General features: G+C 36.4%; 1 protein-coding gene across 1 annotated transcript in view; it reads right to left on the bottom strand.

Annotated features, from left to right (window-relative positions):
* Positions 1–21,672: 21,672 nt before the first annotated feature.
* The window catches only part of GBE1 (1,4-alpha-glucan branching enzyme 1), a 277,716-nt gene continuing 275,670 nt past the window's right edge, over positions 21,673–23,718 (bottom strand). Inside the window, exon 16 of the mRNA XM_017875583.1 lies at positions 21,673–22,446. Coding sequence (XP_017731072.1) covers positions 22,390–22,446 — 57 coding nt within the window. The 3' untranslated portion in view covers positions 21,673–22,389. The remainder of the gene's footprint in view (positions 22,447–23,718) is intronic.

Here is a 23,718-nt window from a genome sequence, read left to right as displayed (position 1 = left end):
ATCTATCTCAAGATGCTTTGTAGAATAATTACAGAAGAAAAGGCCAGAGATAAATCAGAAGGACATGTGTTTGTTTAGGTAGCTGTGGAAAGGAAGGACAAGTTTCCATTCTCTTAACACAGTGGTGCTGGCTTTGTTTCTCTGTAATTCCTCATCTGTGCCAGACCAGGGGCATTTGGAATGGCTCCCTTCATGGTTGCAAATGCCTTTAGCAGTTCCAGCTTCCCGTGTCCACAAACCAAGATGTGTCGCAGAGCAGAGAACATTTTCTTTTCTTAATTCTCTCTCATAGAGGCTCAGAAGACCTCTTTTCTGTTATCCTCAAAAAGACTCTCTCCAACTGCACTCTCATGAATTACAGAAATCCATGTACCTGAGGCCTGTGGCTGGCAGAATGTCACTCGGTAATTGGCTTAGGTCTGGATCGTTGACATAATCACTGTGCTATGTGGCATGAGATTTGCCTGAGACATTCGATCCAACCTTTGAAGCTGTGGTAGGGGAGGTGACCCTGGAGGAGTCAACATCTGTCTAAAAATTGGGTTTTTGTGAATTTGAGGGGAATTCTAGGTAGCGACAATCATTGATTGCCGCAATAAAATAGACATTGTATGTATAGAATTTTCCCTTTCCTTTTGATTTTTTCTTTGGTATGGTTTGCCTTACATAAGAAAAAATATTTTTGATTTAATAACGGGAATTTCTTGGGTCACAATGACTGGAATCCATTTAAATTGTTTAAGCAAATGAGGAAACACTGGAGTATAATTAAGATACATTGTCTTGTTTTCCAGAACAGTATACTTTCCCTTTTCCTAGGGAAAGTATGTTTCATGGGAGCAGCCTTACTTCGTTTTTACATGCACTTACACTTTTCCGGTAACAAGCACTGGTTGAAAGAGGAACAACTGATTCAAACTCAGCCAATCACAGTTTCCTCTGTCCCTGCCTGGATTGTAATTGAGGGGATATACACATGGTCCGAGCCAGTTCTGACTGCCTTCCAAAGAGTTTTAAAAGTAGGAATTGTGAAACTTGAGGGAGGGTGATTGAAAGCCCATTTTGTTTTATCTTGAAAAACTGTGCATGCCCAGAGCTGCTGGTGGTCATTGCTTCAGCCTTGTGGAGAAAGCAGCTTTCAGAGAATAAAGCCAGAACTCAAAGATCAGCAGCAGAAAGAGGCGGAACAAAAGAATCCTGGAGATATCGCAGCACCTGATTCTAGTTGTTCCAGCAGCATTCTTAGCCTTCCAGTTTATTTGGGTAGGCAGTTTCCAGAATAATCTTTTCCCTTTGTTTCTTCTATAGATTGGCTACATATTGCTAATTTTCTTTTCTAAAATACTGAACTAATTTACACCATTACTGACATATTTCATGGTAAGTCAGCATGGGTTTATTTTTTAAAAGATTATATACCGGATACGTTTTAAAATGCGTGTATTACAGAAAAGTAGTGGTTGTGAAGGAAATCTTCTGTAGCAAAATATACATAGCCTTTAGGGTCAGGCAAGTCTGAATCCAAAAATCATATCCTCCTGCTTGCTAACCACATAATTTGTGGACAGTTACTTGAGCTTCAATCACTTCCATTACAAAAATGGACATATCAATGCCTCGCCCGCATCCAGTTAAAAGCCCAGTATTTAATTAACACCTCTTCCTTTCTTCCTGGAAGGTAAAGATCTGTTTTATTTCTAATTTAACCACAGATTTTTTTATCTAGGGAGTTCATGTTACTCACCTTTCTGCACATCATCTTAATTTTACCAGAGAGATTTAAAATCTCTGTAAAACCTATTTTATGATGTTTAATATCTCAAGATTTTTAAAACACTGTTATATCTTAAATTAAAAGTGATTCATTGGACCAGGCTCCTGTAATCCCACACCTATAATCCCAGCATTTTGGGAGGCCAGGGTGGGATGATCGCTTGAAGCCAGGAGTTTGAGACCAGTCTGAGCAACATAGTGAGACTTCATCTCTATAAAAAAATTTTTAAAAATTAGCTGAGCATGATGGTGGGCACCTATAGTCCCAGCCACTTGGGAGGCTGAGGTAGGAGGATCCCTTGAGGCTGCAGTGAGCTATGATCATGCCATTGCACTCTAGCCAAAGTGACAGAATAAGACTGGCTCGAAAAACAAATTTTAAGTGAACAGTTTGTATCAATGCAAAAGAAGTAGCTCTTACCTTTAAAATTACCATTTGGAGAATAATAGTACTTTTTGATATTATTCCATTGCTTTTTGAACCATTCATGAGTTAGACTTTTTTTTTTTTTGGTTAGTGTCATTAAGCCAAGTACAAGGTGACAAAACGGACTGGGGCTTTGGTATTTCCAAGAAAGCCACTCCCAATCATCAACCAGCAAAAAACCTCAGAGACAGGCTCTCCGGAACAAATTAGTTTATTTGGGAATAGCAGAGGGTTGCAATCCAGGATTTCATGCTGTCACCAAAATAGGCATATTCAAGGGAACAGGAGCAAAAGGAAGATTTGTAAAGCCAAAAAGAATAAATCCACTTAAGCTGCTTTAAAACAAAATTCATAGGTCATAGAAATCATTGCAGCTATTGGCATTTGGTCAAAAGTGCACCCAGCCATTGGTAGTTAAGTGACCTTGTGCAGGTGGCTTATCTGGAATATGACAGTCTTGAGGAATTTCTTGTGATAAGTGCTGCTACTGCTATTCTATGTGCAGAAATGTCTTGTGAAAAGTCCTGTCATAGGCATATATGCATGAAAACTCCCTGCCATGGCCTCTCAACTCCATTTTGTTAGAATTTGAAATAAGTGACTCCATTCTGGCACCAGTAACTTTCATGTAATCTTTATATTCTCTTTGCTTTGCTCAGTAACACTTTGTTGCAATAAATTGGTATCTTTGGATATTTAAGGGTACACTTAGAATAATGGAAAATCTACCTGTGTGAAATCATTGGCTTTGTGAGGTTGCCAATTATATACTAAATATGTATATAACCATATAAATGTCATGTATTAATGAACTTTTATAGCAAAATCATGACTCTATATGATTTATCAGAATTCCTATATTGATAGTTATGTCTTTGTAGACTTTTTAAACTTAATTTGCAAGTTATACAGGAAATATTCATTAGTATATATTCTTGCAGTTTGAATTATTTTTAAGGGTTTAATGAATCATTTCAGCAAGTTCACTTTAATTCAAAGAGAATACTTTATTGCTTAGCCTTAAATTTTAAATTTATACGTATGCTCACTTCAGAAAAGCACCTTAATTATTTAAAGCTTTTCTTAACATATGCAGATATAAGACAATAGTGTTTTGAAAGCCAAAACATTTTTACATCAGAAGAGACTAGAAGAAATGGATAAGAGTAGAAACACTGCTGGTTTTCATTTCCTTAACATGCATTTGTCAGCTAAAGGCTACTTTTCAGATCAGGAAAACTTGTATGCTAATCCCTTCTGATGAGAGAATGAAGGAACCATGTTGGGACGGTGGCTTTTTTAAGTAAAAGAATATTGTGATATTCAGAATGGTGCAGATGTGTGTAAATATAACCTTACATTCGATTTAAAATTATTTTCTTTTATATTTTGGGGAGGTATAAATATCTGTAACCCACAAACATATACACATATACATCTTTAAACTTATCCTTATTTTTTTCATTTACCAAATTTTTCTGAACAAGGAGTGAAGTTTTCAAATCTCAAATCTCTTTGTAATTATTTCACCATGACCCTTAATCCAGAAAGCCTCTAGACACTTATTCCAGGAGAGAAAGGATCAGATATTACATAAGGCTAGAGTTGTACTCAAGAAACTTGAGAAGTAAAAGGTATTAGAGGAAATTGGAAAAGGGCAGAATGTTGAGTGTTACTTGACAGTAAAATAAGCAATTTGATTTCTCTTTCATTGAATCCTTATTCTTCCCGAGAAACACACGTACACACACGCTTATATACATGAACATGAACTCGCAGAAATCACTGTAATTATAGAAACCTTAGCCAGTTGGCAGTTTGCTGCTTTTTTTCAGTGGGCAGAGATAACAAAAGTGAAAGACATGTGTCTTTAGTTTTGCCTCTAGATCTGTTTTTGAATTTGAGGAACCCGCTGAGGTTAACAGTCGTGGATGTTCTCATTCTGTGTCTCAAGGAGGTAAGGAGGAATGGTAGATTGTGGCATACGTTCAGGATGGGAGTTTTGTTTCACTGGTATCAGGGGAAGTTTGTGAGGAAGTTAAATATAAAAGTAGTTATGAGTGTTTTTGGTAAAGGCAAAAGCAACTGGTAGTCACTGAGAAATTATTAGCATCAGGAGGAATATAGGTGTGAGTGAGACTGAAAGAATGAGAGACTGTGATCATAAAGGGGTATATGGGATTTCAAGATTTCCGAAGGGTAGCAGTAGCTCCTCTTCCCAGATCTCAGTATGTAGAGGAAGCAATGACTGTGGTATCTATGCTTCAACACTTTTTTTAGAGTAATAGAAGATTAGAAAATGACAGCTGTGAGGAGGGGTAAAATATGGTATGAGACTCAAAGAAGTAAGGGGCTTTGCCCAAGGGTAAAAGAATAAATGTTTGGAAACTGCAATGCTTTCTATCATAATGAAAATGATTTAATCTCTGTTTTGCAGTCAGGAAGGGCATTCTGCAAAACATAATGGGTATGCATTCTGTTGTCTGAGAGTAGTGTCAGGTGAGTCCACTTTCCTATTATTTGCTAGCCTCCTACATACTGGCTTGACGTTGATACATTACCTTTTAATGAATACATTCATTGAACAGTCAAGATGGCGAAGCAGAATAAACACACTGAACATTTTATTACTCATTAGAGATATTTGGTCATTTGTAAGGTTGGCATATGGCTGTGTTTTCACTTCCATTTTCTTCAGCTAAGTCATAATGCTCAATTGTGTCTTCCTTCAAAATGTCTCTTATATTTATACATTCCTCTCTTTTCTCTTTTTCTCAGGAGTAGTTCAGTTGGAAATCTGAAACTATTTTCTCCAACTCTCACCTTTCTTCCCTTTCAATCATTTTAATGCATTAGTATGATTAATCTTTGCAGAAGAATGATGTCATGATCTAATTTTATTGCTCAAGAACATACACAGTATTGATTCTCCACTGGGTACAATATTCATTTCTATTAAGTCCTTCATAAATCTATGTCTTTAGCCTTATTCCCCACCACACCCCACTAAGCATGGTCTACTCTACTTTGGCTGTTGCTCTCTCTGTCCTGTGGCATAAAATGTTTACACTCTCATTTGTGCATTTCCTGATCCTATGTCATCTCCTTCGATTCACCTTGCTTTTCCCATCAAGGAATTCAAATTCTGCACTGCTTTGTGGCCTAATTATTGGCCTGACTAAAAAAAAAAAAAAGTCATTTGCGATATTCCCACCTACCATGACCTTGTCTCAATTTTATGCATATAGCTATTTCCTTGTTTTGTCTCTCAGAATAGGTTTTAAGCTATGTGAGGGAAAGTGCCATCTTGAATGGCACAATCTTGTCTACTGCCATTGTGCTTAGGAACATGATATTGGTGCTATATAGGCAATCATACAGAGCTGTTATTATGTTCTCAGTTCTTATCATTGTGCTCTCAGTATGCCATTAAAAACATAACATATTTCTTGACTAATTGTCTTGATATTTTTCAATGAGTTTTATCAGATGTTGACTGCTTAGTATGACATTTGTATGTTGCCTGATAATTTTCCATATCAGAATTTGCCAAAAACTACTGCCTCTTCTGAATTAGTCACCTGCTAAAATAAGCTCATAAGAAAGCCATCACTAAAATTACCAAAGCCAAAGCACAAATGGACTTTGATTACAGGTGGATGTGAACATTCAGATAAAAAGTTTGACTATTCAATTTGTAAGTCTCCATTAAAAGACACTCCAACGACCTCAGCCTTAAGCTTCAGGAAAGCCAATTCAATTTGTAGTTTCATAACCTAAGAAGCCAGACACTAGGCTACTCAGTGCTGTGGCAGAAAGTAATATTCAGAATCATCTGAAGGTCAATCATGAGTAAAAACTCCGGTTCAATAAAAGAAATAAAAAATGAATAATTTTAAAGCGATGCATAACATAGCATTTCGTTGCAGTTAATTCTATTTTCCACCTCTTCACTAGAAGACAGTCCAAACACGAGAAATTATAATTCTCTTTAAACCCGGGAAAACATTTTTGTGAAGAATTAAGTGTGAAAGTGACTTAGGTTCAAAAGTAATGAAATTATTCCTATGCCGCAAACTTATATTGAAAAAAAATCAGACAAACTAAATTTCTACAGTCAGGAGAAGGGAAGTCAGGCAACACATTTTGAGGTAGAAGACAACTCTGCTTAAGTTTTGTGTGGCGTTTGCTCTGGCTGTTGCCATTATTTTTCTCCATTGCCCTTCCATAAGTTAGAGTAATCTGAATAAGCATTCTTGTGTCCTCACCTGCAAAATGAAATAGTCAAATCTGATCAGCCCTTCTACAATGAGCCACTACGTAACAAAAATTTGATTATCATTTCAGTATGTTGGAGTTAGTGAACTGCCTTGCATGAATCTTTTGTAAAACAGGCAAGTAAAATACTAAGGGGTAAACTATATGTTTGGGTACAAATTCTTCTATGGGAAAAACTATTTGTCACAACAGAAATTAATTGAGCATATTCTCTGTACAACCACGTGGCACTGATATGGTTTGGCTCTGTGTCCCCACCCAAACCTCATCTTAAATTGTAAACCCCATGTGTCAGGGAGGGAGGTGATGGATCATGGGGGTGGTGTCTCCATGCTGTTCTCATGATAATGAGTGAGTTCTCACGAGATCTGACAGTTTTATAAGCATCTGGCATTTTTCCTGCTTGTACTTCCCTGTCCTGCCACCAGGCAAAGAAGGTGCTTCCTTCCCCTTCCCCTTCTGCCATGATTTTAAGTTTCCTGAGGCCTTCCCAGCCGTGTGGAACTGTGAGTCAATTACATTTCTTTTCTTTATAAATTACCCAGTCTTGGGTATTTCTTTATAGCAGTGTGAAAATGGACTAATACAGATACACTGCTTTGTGGTTGGAAAAAAAATGAAAGCAAGCCATGGAATATAAAGACTTGAGCGCTAAAGAAAGAAGACACACAAACATGAAATAATCACAACAGCGAAAAAACATTGCTTAAAGATAAGTCACCGGGAAATGTAACATGCTATGAGTTCATGAGTACACGAAATCTGTGGGTCAAAAGACAAAATTCATTTCACTTATTGTGTTGAAACATAGTATTTGTCTATGTGCTCGATGCTCATCTTATCTCCTTTGAGGGAATTTAAAGTGGGCTTTGAGCAGGAAGACTTTTCGCACAAAAGGAGTAATGAAAATCTGAGGTCTGCAAGAGGGAGAACAGAAGCATAAATAGGCTAGGCAGAGAAAAGAAAAGTTTGGAAATCAGGGGAGTGTGGAAATTAATCAGGAGGTGAATGCAAAAACTGCCAGTTCCTTCAGTGAAGCCAAATGATTGTCCTTCTGAGGCCCCTTCACCAGCTCATCAGTTTTGCTGTTTTAAGGTATCTTCCTGGATTTCAAAAGCAGCACAGAGTGAGTGCCCTTTCTCTGCAGCTTTATGCAGCACACACATAGCAACTGACACATCCAAGACAGCTTCTAACCAAAGTTTTGACTACTTGTGAATTGCTGTGTAACACAGCGGTGAACATGGGAGAGGTTGAGGGTTGCACCTAAATAGATTTACTGTGTGTGCACATTCACTTATAATTTTATTTATTGCCCTTCACTTAAGCCATTTCTTTTTTACGCCAAGTCTCTTGATCTGCGGCCTGAGCATGGCCATCTTTTCCTCTCCCATTTTCAGTGTCATTTCATTGTGCTGTGAAAAGGATTTCTCTACCCACATGCAAAATACATTCTGGCAACAGAGTCGTTGAATATGAAAGTCACTGGTGTATGAGCTTCAGCAATTATATGAGGTTCTTAGGTTGACCATGACTTTATTTCCACTTTTCTTGAATATATTAAGGTTCTAGTTCTTAACCTTTAATATTTAATTCTGATTATAAATAATTTTTTGGTCAGTCTCCAGTTTAGGACTGTGATGTTTTAAAAGAATTAAGTTTTCTTTATATTCCTTGGCTCAGAGCTTAATTCAAGTTAGGTTTCTTCTTTTAATCAAATATTTTCTTTTTTCTAGGCAGTTTCAAAGCAAGAATTATACACTAGTTGATAGAACTGATATATGTGCATCCACACCAAACTCACACAATGAACAAATAAGACTGAGAGCCAGTTCATTGTTTATTAAGAACCATATGCCCAAATGGAAATAATTATATAGAAAGAAAGATACTTATAACTTTTTCCAGTTCACTCACCAAAAGGCACCAAGCTATTAGATTTTATTTCTTTAAAAAAATGAGGCAAACTCTTTCTTTTCTTAGAATAATAAGTTGGATTTTTTTCTCCACTCTGGAAAAATCAATTTGATAGAAAAGAAATTATACACTGAATAATGTCAGAAATGAGCCCACGGGAAAAAACCTTCCCAAGAAAAAAAGCAGAAGATCCAACAGTCTGACAAAATTCTCAGAAAAAAGATAAGTACAGGTAGGGCTGAAGAAGCAGGCTAGAGTATGAATCTAATTATGTATTTGAATTTGAAGATAAAGTACTCGACACTGGTAAATATCTACAGAACTCTTGTAGACACAGACTTCTTTTTTAAACAAACAATGGCTTGCCACTCCTTAATAAACTTGGTATTTACCATCACTCTGTACTACAGTCACTATATATTCTCAATTCTTTCCAACTGGTTTTACTCCTCATATGCAGACACCCTTTTTAACAACGCTGTTTCTAACACTAAAAGATTCTTTTCCTTCATTCCACCTCTCAGAAATTTTCTTAGCTAAGAACTAAAATAGAAAAAAACATAAAATTTTGGCTTATCCATGGGTCAAGTTCACGCGATTTAACCTACCAGTTGAGATAAAACAACGAGACAATTATTTTAGGTATGTTTTATCAACTCCTGTAGTGAATATTGCAAATCATTCTCAGCTCTTCACAAGTTCTCAATTTGATCCTCCCTCTTCCTCTTGGTGCAGTGGACCTCTCCATTCAGCTTTAAGGTGAAGTGGTATGCCAATGAAGGTCCACTGGTTTTCTGCTTCATCACCCAATAATCTAAGTTGACACTTCCTCCTTTCTACCTCCCTCTCAGGAAGAATTGCCCTCCTCCTGTCCAAGCCACCCTCAATCCGTTCTCTCAATCCCAACCCTCTAGCTGGGTTCAGTGGACCACACCGGCAATCCCAGCCACTCCGGAGGCTGAGGCAGGATCACTTGAGCCCAGGAGTTCCCGGCTGCACTGAGTTATAATTGCATCACTGCACTCCAGCCTGAGGAGCAGAGCCAGGCCTCCATCTCTAAAAAAGGAAAAAAAAAAAAAAAAAAAAAAAAAGACATTTTAACTCTCTCAACCTCTGCTGGACTATCATCCTCAAATTTTATCTCTCTACTATCTCAAGGTATATTAAATTTTCTCAAGGTGTATTATAAAGCTATCCTTTCTTTCTCTCTAAAAGAAAAAAAAATTAAAAAATATAGTCCACATTTTCCACATTTGCCAGTCATCAACTGCTCACTCACTTCTCAGATCTTTTCAACCTCCTTCCTTTATTTCCAAGCATTTTATCATCACTTTTCTATAAAGAATCACTATTAACACTCTAAATGGTAGATTTAATGAGTTTTTACTTAGGACTTATCCTACTTTTCAGCAATATTTCTTACCATTGCCTGTCTTTGTTATTGTTGCTGTTACTTTTGTTCTAAAATTCACTGCCCTTTGTTACATAACTTTGCATTTTCTCCATTCCTTATGTCTCTCTTCATACTACCATCTACCCATTCTCTGGGCTTATCTGCCTCATACCATGTACTTGGGAGCTACTGGAAGGGTCTGAGTTCAGCAGTTTTATTTCCTAACTTCACTTACCACTTCTTTGTACATGGCATTTTCATTTGTAGCTCTAGTTCCTGACTCTCTTGAGATGGAGATTGAAACTTTAGCACCACGCTGGGTGTTTCCACATGGATTAGCCTCATGCACCTAAAATTTAAGAAGTTTGAGATCAGACTCCTCACTGATCCTTGACTTTTGTACTGCTTGTCTCTATGTCAATTATTGGCATCAGTATTCTTCACCTTTAAATTTAACGGTTATTGTTAATTTTTATTTTCCTCAAAACCTCTTCTTGACATTTTATACAAAGAAAGAAAAAAGGCTAATTGTCATTGTTTCTGATGGTTTAAACTACCATGTACTAAATAAATGTTAGTTTTACTATTTTCTCATTTTCCTATTTTTTCATTTTCCTATTTGATTTTTAACTGATAATAACAGACTAATAGTTTGACAAAATTTTAAAGGTTGTGAAACAATTACGTCTTTTTTTCTTTTGATTAAGATCATTTTGCATGGTTTTAGCTTATACTGTCATTTTTATAATTCCTCATTACTCTGCAAAGCAAGAAGGCCTGGGTGCACTCTGAATTCAGTTTCAACAGTCTTTGCACACGTGCTGCACTGTGCATGGGGTGCGCTTCCTCAGCAACTTCATTACTCTTTTTAGAGGAAGGGCATCTGCAGGTGGCAGAAGGGAAGTTTCGCCATTGGCTTTCAACCATCCTCCTGAGAATTAACCACTTCGGTGCTGTAGGCAGCTGAGATAATCAGCAGCAGCTTCTAGCAGTATCTGGGCATCCTCCTGAGAATCACACTGACTTTAGTGTTTCAGAGAGAGATATTTATTAGCAATGGTTTTTCTGTAGTTCTGTCATTTCTGGAATTTTTGAAAGCCAGAAGTAACTTTTTGACATTTGCTTTACCAGCACTTCCAACATTTGTCTCTATGCTCCTATAATAAATCATGTTGTGTTTGTAATACCTTCAGTGATGTCTGTTTTCTTGTCTGCCCCTGACTGATAAATCATTTGGCACCAGAAGCACTTCCTAGGTAAAGAATCACCTGAAGACAGTATTTTTTATTGGCTATTTCATTTAGTGAGATTTGTAGGCAGTAATGACTTTACCATTGGTGGAAAATGAGATGAAAGTCCATAAAATGCAGACAAAACAGTTACTTAAATTGTCACTTGTAGTTACCTGGCATACAGAGCCTAACGAAAGTGAAGCTGGAGAGTCCAAGTGACTTGGAAAAGAATGACAAGGAAGCGATGAGCACAAGGACTGTGGGAGAAGATGTCTACACTGAGATTAAAGGATGAAATGCTCAGGATTTTAAATTCTCAGCTCAAGGCATGATCAGAACACTAGAATGCCTATACCTGGACTGGAATAATCTTTTAGCTTCTGTAGCCTCAGGACTGATGTATTAAAAAATCAGACCCAAACTTTGAGGCTGCAGCCTGCAAAATTACCATGCAAGTTAAATTCACAGCCTCAACAGCTCTCTTCAGTAAAAGGTAGGGCATTGACCATGAATAAGTCAGGATGCAACCAGAAACAGAAACTGTTCTGAGAGCTTAAAGCACAAGGAATTAAAAGCAGAGGTTTGGTTGCGTTGTTGATGAAAGCGGCTTAGAATCTGTTTAGGGTCACTGATACACATCCGTCACTGTGTAGACCCACTGAAACCTCTCTGCTTTCAGCCCATCACCATCTCTGTTATAGCAACTGACGTAGGTTATCATTGGTAGCCCAACCCCTGACATTTATTTTCTTCAAAGTACATTTCAGAAGATCTTAAAGCACATCTCTGATTCGCACCACAACATCATACAGAGACTGGCCAGTGTTCTGTAGACCTGTGGTCAGGTCTTAACTCACAGCGGGATGATGGGCAAAGACTTCTCTGAGTCAAAATTTTCCAATAAATACAATTGTAACATTGGCATAGATTGGTAGATTTCAAATACTATTCACTTCGGAATATTTTGTTAGAAGCATTACTATGTGGGATTATAAACAGATTAAAATAGAGTTCCTATGAATGAGGGCTCTCCGTGCCGTGAAGCCATGCCCAGTAAGCAGCCCCAAACTCTGCTCCAGCCCCCTCCCTGCCAACCATGTAGGTGTTAATGAGGATGTCCCCCAGCATATTTTGAAAATCACTACATTAGAGGATTTTAAGCTTTCTTCAGCTCTAAATATTATTTTTCTCTCACTTTGTAAACAGTCTTTAAGGACTTTATAATCCATAAGAAATTAAATTCACTCTTCTTAGCTTAGACATTGAAGGCTATTTATAAACTGGTTCTAACTTACTACACCTTTATTTTTAAATCATTTTCTTCACAGACATTGTGCTTCCATCATTTTGGACTAGTTCATGTTGAGGGAATTAATGTATGTTTAGAAAGCATTAACGTAATTTCTTAGTTCTAATATACTCATGCGCCTTCTTTCTGTGTGCCTAGAGCCCCGCTAATCTACCTCCTTGAATCTTATGTATCCAAGGTCAACTTCTTGATTGATTTATCAATTGAGATCATTTAGTTTCCTTGATAAGTGAACCATTTAGGATTGTATTGACTGCAAGTAACAGAAAATCCTAAATATATTAGTAAATACATAAGGCCTTTTTTTTTTTTTTTTTTTTTTTAAGTATAAAGTGGGTAAAGGCAGCTCATAATTATATGATTGGTTTAAAATTATCGGAAATCTTGCATCCTTCTATCTTTCCCATCTGCCACCAAGCATGTAAAGTTGTCTCATAGCTAAGATAGATATAGATCTCCAGCATTTTATACACATTCCAAGCAGCTGAAGGAGAAGCTTGTTAATAGTAAATGTTCCAGTTTTCTGTTTTTCCTTTTAAGCAGTAATCCCAGAAGTCCCACCCAACTTCCTCTTTTGCCTAGAATTTAGACACATCAATGAAACTTGTCATTTGACACCTGAATAATGGTTCTATTATTGTGGAAGATAGAAGAATGGACATTAGATAGATAACTCTTAGACTCTGACACAATAACAAATCTATTTGCTCCTTTGTGACTAGTCAATTTACAAAACTGTGAAATTCTATCTTATTTATCTTTACATTCCAAGAACCTGGCACAGTATCTCAATATATGAATGAACAATAATGAATCAATAACAAAATTGTCTATTTTAAACTGACATTTGACTAGCTAGTCAGAATGTCAAGAGTAGATCCAGTTTATGCTTGTACTAGTTCTATGAGAAGTACTAGGAGTAACTGTCCAGGAGAGACAAAAATAATTTTTATTTGAGAATGATCCTTCAAAAGAACAGAACAAAAGCTGAACATTATTCACTTCATTTTTATGACTGCCTGTCAAAAAAGGCAGGGTATAATATATATTCCTGTATCCAATATTATTTTTTATTTTGTCCCATATTAAGAGCTTCTCTGAACTTTTCATATATATCTATGTAAATGATATGTAATACATTTTTTAATGATTTAGATATATAAAGGAATGGAAGTTTGATTAAGCACATATAAGCATTTATTATTTCGCCACACCCAGAACATTTATTATGTTTTGTATAAACTTTCCAACGTTTTACACATTAGAGTGAGATATCACATCCTGTTTTCACAACATTAAGCAGAAATCTCCATGATTTTAGAAAATCCAGGTTTTATCCTAATAAAATATCAAAGGAAGCGCCTGCACTTCTCACTAGCTTTAAGTGGTTCCTCAGCAACCAGTCACAAAATATCGAAACAGATCGCTGTGGACTATGTCATCACCACAACAGAAGCCATATTTAAAACATCTATTCATATGTCTCTCTGTATATCTGTGTACCTATCTATGATCTATCTATCCATCATCTATTTACTACCTTTCTCCAAAAATAATGCAAATAGTTTACAAATATACATATACTGCAATAAGTGATAGAAAAATGAATTTTAAAATATAGGCAACAGTAATCAGCAAGAAAACATTAGGCTGAAAAAAAAGCAGATCAATCCAGCAATTAAGTAATTAAATGAAATGTTTACCCTAATATCCTACTCTCTTTCTAGAAAATGGCCGTTAATCTGGTTTTCAGATTTCTCATAACCCAGGAACATTCATTAAAGAGAACGCTGAGGTCAGTACTTGGGGATCCAATTAAACACCTCTCATGATCCCACAGAGATAGAGAGTAGAATGACAGGTACCGTAGAATGACAGGTACCAGAGGCAGGGAACGAATGTCTGGGGAATGTCTGGGGGTAGGGGCAGAGAGACTGGCTAATGGGTACATACATACAGTTAGATAGAAGGAATAAACTCTAATGTTCTATAGCAGAGTAGGGCGACTCTAGTTAACAACAGTGCATTGTGTATTTCAAAATAGCCAGAAGACAGGACTTGAAATATTCCCAACATATAGACATGATAAGCGCTCAAGGTGACAGATATCCTAAATTCCCTGACTAGATCATTGCACATTCTATGCGTGTAACAAAAATCACACACACTCTATAATATACTGTGTACCAATGTTATTTATCAAGTTTTAAAAACCTATCAAGAAATTTCTGAACCTAAAGAAATAAGATCGTCCATGAACAGTTAAATCACGAGATCATCATTCTAATAGAAATGTTGACTCCTAGATCAGGTGACCATGAAGGAAAATGGACTGCAAATGCACAACACACACAAAAAACGGAGTTAGAAGGAGGGAGTTATTGGTCATAGACACATTAGAAAAAGAGAGAGAAATTTATCTTTGTGTTACTGTATACTGTGTTTAGGAAAATACAGCTTTATACCTCCAAGATGACATTGATGTTCCCTGTGAATGAGGACTGAGTTGAACACTGTTCAATGAGTTTGGGAAATATTGAATTAAACAATACTAGAAGAATTTCCTTATTTTAGGAATTTTCAAGGCCTTTAATATCAAATTTGCATCATGATTCTGTGAGGGGGAATAAATATGTAAGATTTCCCAGACTTTGTCGGCAATGACGGCAGATGGCATGCTGTTTTCACTGCGCGGCTCTCCCTCTTGGACACAGGAAGACCCAGTCCACTCTGCAGTTAGGCCAGGACAATATGAACGAGTTTTGACTGACAGGATGGGACCCAAGGGACAGTGGGAAGAGGGCAAACCACTTCCACGCCTGGATTTTTTTTTTTTTTGAAGTTCTTCAGTTTTCTCTTTTTCCATTATAACTCTGGAGGCAACAGATTAAAGATAGCCTAGCTACAGGATGGATGAGAGTCCCTCGCTATTCTGTAATGAGATGTGATATAAATGAAAAATAAACTTTCGTTTTGTCCAGTTGTTAAGATTTTAGGATTTACTTGTAAATTCGTCCTAGCTTCTCCTAGCTGAGAATTGCAGTCACAGCTCCTAATTTTTGAACATTTACAAACATCTTGTTTCTTAACATGAAATGTAGCTCCAAGATACATGGCTGAAAAGTATACGCCCTAGAAGCTGTTACTCTTTATTTAAGTTACTTAAGAGTAACTTAAATGTGAAAGAAATTTTACCAAATATCCTGAGTTTTGTTTCAGAATGTTTTTATTTATTCACCTGTAAACCAATACCCAAATAATAAGCACAACATCTTAAAGGAAGTAATCCAACACAGATCAACAAGAGGCCTACATTTTAGACATTTACCTTCATGCAATCGTGATTTTAGACCTTTGCTTTGTCTGTTGGTCAGGGAAGATGTTGAAAAACAATTGGCTGTCATTTTTCCAGTCACTTCAGAAAACTGTGTTCAGGCTCCTGATCCCGGTGTCTTTCAGCCCTGGTTTGTCTCCCTGGGACATCGGATGTAATTTGTTGTAACACTATACTTCTCCAGTAAAGGAGAACTATCTATTCAAGTACCTGTTTTTATTTTACACGCACACACACACAGTTAAACTCTACATCTGATTTGGATTTCACTACTTTCCATAATGTCCCTTTTTTGTTCCAGAATCACGTCTGGGATACCACATTACATTTAGTTGTCATGCCTCCTTAGCCCCCTCTGGACTGTCTAGGACAGTTTCTCAGACTTCCTTGTCTGGCATTTCCTTGTCTGGTCAGGTATTCTGCAGAATATTCCTGTGATAGTTACTCTTATGTGTCAACTTGGGTAGACTACCATGCCCAGGTATTTAACCATATCCCCATCTAGGGGTTGTTGTGAAGGCTAATACCAATGATGTTGTGGCTAACATCAACCATGAATTGGTATTAAGTCAAAGATATTACCCTTGATAGTGTGGTTGGGGCCTCATTCAATCAACCCACTAGTTTTATTAAGCTTCAATTAACAAATGAGAATTATATATATATGATGTGCAATGTGATGTTTTGATACATGTATACATTGTGAGATGATTAAACTAAGCAAATTGACATATTCCTCATCTCACAAACTTACCATTTTCTTGTGGTGAGAACATTTAAGATCTACTCTTTCAGCAATTTTCAAGTATATAACAACCTGATAGTAACTATAGTTAATATGCTATACAACAGATCTCCAAAACTTATTCCTTCTAACTGAAACTTTATATCCTCTGACCAACTTCTCCCCACCCTGCAACCATTGCCCCAGTTCCCAGAAACTACCATTTTACTCTGCTTCTATGAGTTCAACCTTTTTAGATCCCACATATAAGTGAGAACATGTAGTACTATTTGTCTTTTGGTATCTGACTTATAATTTTGTTTCTTTATAAATGAGTGGAGTGGGGAATTTAAGTTGAGAAATAAAGATAAGATAGAAGCATCATTCTCAAAAATTTTTAAAGAAATGATGAGGATAAAGGAGAACCATAAACAGTAATTCCCAGTTCTTATGGTAGAGACAATAAAGAAAATGATAATGACTTGCTGAGGAGTCAAACAACAGTATACAGTCATCATGAGGCAAAATACCCAACAAGTAAACGAGGCAGAGTGTGGCAGCATGGGCTGAAAACGGTGAATCAATGCAGATAGAGGATGAGCCCTGGCACAAGCTCTCAGTCTTTGGGGCAGTCCTCCAGACTCATCCCTCACCATCTCACAGCAAAGTGGGGCATCCCACCCTCCCACATGGCTTCAAGTGCCACCCTGTCCTCCAACAAAGACATTCAGATTCAATTAAAGGCAAACAACCAAAAGAATACAAAAGAGACAGCCAACTTTTGATCCCTGATATAGAGATTTCTGGTGATCCTTTGTGCAAATAGCATAAAAGGCAGCTGAGAACAGTGAGATCAGCACAATCTAGACAAAAGGGGTGCAGTCATAATAATTTTGCAGTTTAAGAATAAAAATGTGCTCAGCACAGGACACAGTAAAAAGAGAGGGCTCAATACATGGTAGCCAATACAGTATGTCTTTCAAGAAATAGATGTTTCAGTAAAGAATTAGGTATTCTGCTGCTTTTTCTACATAGAAAAGTTCCAGTGAGTGATGCCCACTTACCATAAGAAAGAACAAGAGGGAATATAGAGTGACTGTGTGTCTGCATGTGTGTAATATCATATGATCAATTTTAATCAATAATTGACAGCGTGGCTTGGGGTGTGTGTGTAATGAAATTGCACACAGCATTTTTCATGTATATTACTGGAGTCAATGGAAAGTGACACTACAAACAGTTAAAAAAGAATCCTTATTGGATATAAATAAAGAAGTGATAAAGTTATTTCAACTGCTTCTCCTTCCTTTCTAAAGGAAAAATAGAAGACTCATAGCTAAATAGTTTGAGGTGAGAAATTTCTAAAGATTTGAAACATATATATTGCATTTCATTGCACAGATCTAGAACCTTCTTTAAATCCAAATAAAATCATTTGTTTGGGTTTGATGCTTGTATGTAACCAGAAAAATACCTAAAATTGAGAACAAGTATCACACACAGAGATCAAGAGATTCATTTGTTCAAGTCAAATATTAGAATTAGTGGACTTGGTGTGTTTTCAGTTGACTTACAAATTATATATGTATATCTGTGTTTTTTCACACACTTACATGTGTTGTAATATGTATGTTGGATGAGTTTGTTCATACATTTGCAGCTATTTCCTGCATTACCTTAGACAAGTATGCATAAACAATTTGAACACTTCATTTAATTCAAATTCTTGTGTGGCAAAGTAATTTGGTGTGATAGCTTTTTCTGGTCAGTTTTCTGTTTTGTATTGCCTTACTGTTACTACCAGATGGCTGTTGAAATTTCAGGCCAACGGTTGATATCTCTCCCCCATCTTCAAGAAATTAACGTCTAGTTGTATAAACATTTATTAATAACAATGTGTTCTTGCGAGTACAGACTTTCATAACAAAAAAAGATGAACCAAATTGTTTCTACCTATGAGCTCTCTTTCGCAATTCTTGTTTTCTTTGTCAATTATTCCTTCTGCCTGTAGTCTAGCTAGGTTGTGAGTAGGAGGGGAAGAGGGAAAGAAATAGAGAACCTCAACACTTGGTTGCTATGATGGGGTCTAAGACTATTTCATTTTGTATATAGTTTACATTGCTCTCTTGGTTACTGTAGAGAGACTGTTAAATGCCCTTCACAAGGTTGGGCTATATTAGTGCAGAGCCTGAGAGTAGCTGACACACTAAGGGGGCATTACACTGACCGCAGGGGAAAGGAATTCACTGGGACATCTGTATGTTCCAAGAGGAAACAAGCAATGAGGAGGCACTGAGCATGAAGAGTTGTAACTTGAGCCCACGTCTCCTGTCCACTGTATCACACTATTCTTTTAAAATACAGTTCAGGCTTCTGGGTAAAACAGTCTACACAGCATATACGATGGGTAAACACCTCTCTCTGGTCCAGCAGAAATAACAAGAAAAACTGTAAGTCATAAGTAAGCTTCTGAATGACATGTCATTAGCATAAGCATATCTAACACAAAATATATTTTTTAATGTATATAAACATTGCTTCCTCTGCACAGTTTTTGCCAAGAGTTAAAATCCAGATGTAACATCTTATGGAGACAAAAACACTTACAGCTACTGTATGATAATTCCTCACACTACCAGTTAAGAAACTCTGCCCTAAAATATGAATGTTTCTCTGAAATTCTCTACAAATCACCATTAAAAGATAATAGAGCAGAAAATTAGCAGGGAGTTCATTTGATTTTTTCCCCCCTAAAGGCTGGCTTTAGTTAGAAAATTTATCTACATTTCTATTCTAACACATTGTGAATGATAAATGAACTCCACTGCATAAAGGACATGACATTGCTATGCTATTTTCTTTCATCAGAATATTCTACCTAGCAAAGTTCATAGCTCAGTGCTTGTCCCCTTATAAGGAATAGAGAAAGAAATGAAACTCACTACTCTGAAGACCTCAAGCTTAGGGCATGACTCAAAATAGCAAAACGAAATAGTCTGAGAGGCACAAGGCCAGCCAGCAAGCTGATTCACTGTTTTGGTCTCTATCAGGTCTGTCTGTTCCAGCTCATTCTACATAGGAAAACCAGTAAGAAAGCTATTTTACATTGCTTTCATCAACAGATTCAATGGCTTCAGGACCAGAGACAGTGAAACGGTGTTTTTCCAGAAACTGAAAGCTGAATGCGAGAGGAAAACACATGACCCTTCGTCGCTTTCCTCCAGATCTGTCTGTACTCTCTTCTGTATTATTTGAAGAACAGGCTTCTTATTCAGACAACCTCCTATATGATCCCCATAGCAATGGCTATAACCCTGATGGGTGATAAATGTTAAATTGAATTGGTATTGCTAAGGGGAGTGCGTCAGTCAGAGAGAAAAAAACAACAAAAACTTGCATTCTTTTATAGCTGTTACAAGAAAAGCCAATTTATTGTCACTGGTTACTTTTTGAACTTGAGGAACGTGGTGGCTAACTCCCTCACTTTAGGTTAGAGATAAACACGTCAGCTAAGAACAGGGCAAAGTGAGAGACATTACACTGACAGAAAAGAGAATATGGGAAAAGTTGACCTCAGAGTTCAAGTGGTAGAAAGTGGGAACCATTCTAGGAGAATGTTTACAATTCAATTTTTGGCTATTACGAGCTATGGTATTTTCTGAGTAGGCTATTTATTAAATGAAAACCTTATGCATCACTAGCATTAGGTGTAAACCCTATTATGGATAATAGGGCAACTACTAGAACTCGTTTGCTAATATTAGGAAATGATAGCAGGAAATCTGTACTCAGTTTTCTAGAACATAAAAAACTGAAATAGCAAAATATTTATTTTTAAAAAGTCAACAAAGACAGGTCACTCTCATTTCTGATGTTGGTAATAAACATGTCAGAGAAAAAAACAATATAAGGCACATTAAAAGAGTAAAATTTTGCAACTCTCTGTTTTGATTGCTGAAACACTCAGCCAATAAAGAACTTCCCACAAGATGACATAACAATGAGAATGTTACTGATACGTAAATGAAAAGTCCTACAGTAAAATGTATTAGAATATTAGAATGTTCCATAAAGGTCATCTATGCTGTGATATAACCCAACTGCTTTCCATTTTGGACTCTTAATATTTTATTTGTTTGTGTGGGTTTTTGTAATTCCTACCTAGCAACATGCATTTATTGCTCTTCTGGGTGGGGGAGAAGGGCACTTGACAGGGGCAATTAACTTACATTACATTGTTAAATCCTAACTTTAGATTCTGAAATTAAAGAACCTATTAGCAAAATCAATCAATATAATACAAATATGGTATATAATTAGTCTGGTCTTCCTCACTCTGCCACAGAGGTCAAAATGAAAAGTAAATGGGTTCTAGATGTTAAATAATTTATTGTAATGTAAAAACTATACCTAATAAATGGTATATCTCTTCATACATAACACATGCAAAATTAAGGAACTAAAAATTAGAACATGATATATCATGCTTCAGGGTTCTATGCTGTGTTTTTATCAATGATAGTCACAGTACAGAGATCATACCAGTGCTAAGATATTAATAATGTCTATGCAATGGGAAAACCATTACAGATGACTTTCAGTAATTTTCCCCAGCACGAATCATTATCAGCTGGCACTGCTGATTCTTTCAGGAAATCAAACCACTATTCTGTTTAGAAGTTAAAGTAAATAACACCTTTCACACTTAGATGCTCAAGGCTTTATTTAAAAACAGTTTAAGGATGATGGTTAATATACAGTATGGAGTTGGCTGTAAAAATGTTTATTGCTTATCTCTCCTACTGAGTTTTAATGAAATAACTCATTTCTAATTAATCACAAATAATCAGGCTAAAACAAAAAACATGCAGTCAGTATTAATATTAGGGAAAATTAGATCTTTTAAAAAAGTAACAGATACTTTATGTCCCATAAGTACAATATAATCTCTCAGTTATGAATCAATGATCTTAGACCTGTCTTGGTATTTAATTAACCAAGGGGTAAATTCATGAAGAAGTATTCTACTGAGTTGAGATACTTAATTTAGCTTCTAAAAGTGTTCAGGTTTACAATGAAGGAGTAGCTTAGATATCAAAATTGGTTAGTGTGATTTCAAGTTACAAAATTGTGCCTAAAAAAAAAAATATTAATCTCCATGCTTCCTAGTCCATCACGTAGATGTGAACGTATGTGGAGAAGGTATTAGAGTTGAGATAAGGCACAATAATATTCATTTATAATCAAGCCCTATAATAGTATAGCAAAATAAACATTAGCAAAGGCAATTTTACAAAAGCTTTTTATTGAATGAAATGAAAGACATTTTCTGAAATGCTACAATTACCATTTCAGGGCTTCAGAAAGACTGGGGTAATGGCATTTAACAAGATACTTAGTGGACAAGAGATCACAAAATAAAACTTACACAAAATGAGACATGGATGAGTTCGTACATAATGGCTTTTATATTATCTTGGATATAATTCTTTATTTTGTATCACTATTGCATATTTATTACAGTATTTCTAAACACAATTTAAAAAGAAAACAACAAAGAAACAATCTTGGTACCTCATAATTTAGACCAAAAGATATCAGAACAAACACAGCCACCAAATATCCATCTTAAATACTGTGTACATTTAACAGAAAAAATCATACATGACAAATGACTCAAATTAGAATTTAAAAGGATCAAATAATTAGCCAGGAAAGCAAAATGTTTTTAACATATTATATATAACACTTCCATTTGAGAATCCTAGCTGCTAAGATGACTTGAAAATATGGTCTAGGATTCCTAATATTTTAAACATATTCTCCCATCTACTTAAAGAAAAGTTTGCTGTATTTGCATAAACCAATATTGAACTTCAGATACCTGACGGTTTGGCTAGACAACTGTATTCTGAAAAGCATACATGTTATAAGCTGTGTGACAGTGATAACAAGAAAGCAAAACACAAATCTGCATCTGGTGGAGCCGAAATCAGGCCTCTTCAATTCGGCAGATCCACATTCTGAAGGATGAGCGCCACTCTGCTTGGAAGGTACACCTACGTCAAAACAATTATGTCAGTGCAATTGAAGAGAGTACCAAACGGCCTGTCATTATGTCAAAGAGATATAGGCACGATGCAGTCTCACATCTGCCTAAAGTTACAGTTACCTTTACAATTTTCCATGCTCTTAGAAGGCTCAATTGCGCAGTTTCTACAGTTCTGGCAGCAACATGACTACCATAAAGCAATCACCACTAGAGGGCTCCATACGACTTAATGAAAACCAATGCTCCTCACACAGGAATGATGTAAACGGCCCTGTTACTGCCATGTTGAGGCTCTATCAGGTGGTGAAGGAAGGCTGCCAGTTTGCAGTGTTACTACTTCCGTTAGATGAAGAAAAGCAATATACAAAGCACTTGTTTTGCATCAAGACACTTTTATTTGTAATCTTGTCTCTTTTTTTTCCTTTCAAGAACAAAAACTGAAATGTAATATAAGGAATCCTAACTCTCAATTTAAACCAATGACTAAGCTTGCCATTGCACTTAAACTAGGATTCAGATTCTCTCCATGGTGTGCACAGCCCTGACTCGCTCCTCTCTGCCTACATCTGGTATCCCAGCTCAGCTACTTGCTTGCATCTTCACCCACTACACTCCAGCCGCAGGAGCCTTTCAGTTCCTTGGACACATCAAACACTCCCCTTTTGTTGAACCTTTGCCCATGATGTGCCTTCTGCTGTAAACACTCGTTGCCTTGCTGGTTCCTTATCTCTTCGAAAAATCCCAGCTATATGGAGAGGCTTTCCTTGACAACCCTAGATATGGTAAGTTCTTCTTTTCTAATCATGGCAGCTTGTTTGTTTCTTTCTGAACACATAACAGAATTTGTGAATGATTTTTCAAGTTTACCATCTGTTTCCCTCATTAGACTATGAGCTTTAGAAAGGCGGAAGTCATACGTTTATCTTCTAACTCTCAGCTGGTGCCATTGGACAAGGCAGATGTTGATGATGACTGAATTAAAAAAATGAACAATGAACAAAGGAATAATAGTGGATCAATAGATGCGTATTTAACAAGATACTCTCTAATATATCTGAAATCTTTTTATAAAATTGAGAAGTGATTTGAACTGCTTAATGCTTATTTATATGCTAGTTCAAACAATGTATCTAAGTATTAACAAACAGTAAAAATAATATTATAGATGGTTGTCATTGTGACAATCTCTCTTCATTTCTGACTTTGCTGATATTTTACTATTTTCAGTCACTTTATCTCTAAATGAAAGCTTGCCTGATGGTTAAAAAAAAAAAAAAAA

The sequence above is a fragment of the Rhinopithecus bieti genome, unplaced genomic scaffold (genome assembly GCF_001698545.2).
Source record: "Rhinopithecus bieti isolate Rb0 unplaced genomic scaffold, ASM169854v2 scaffold_566, whole genome shotgun sequence".
Lineage (NCBI taxonomy): Eukaryota > Metazoa > Chordata > Mammalia > Primates > Cercopithecidae > Rhinopithecus > Rhinopithecus bieti.
This window is presented reverse-complemented; position numbering and strand designations above follow the sequence as displayed.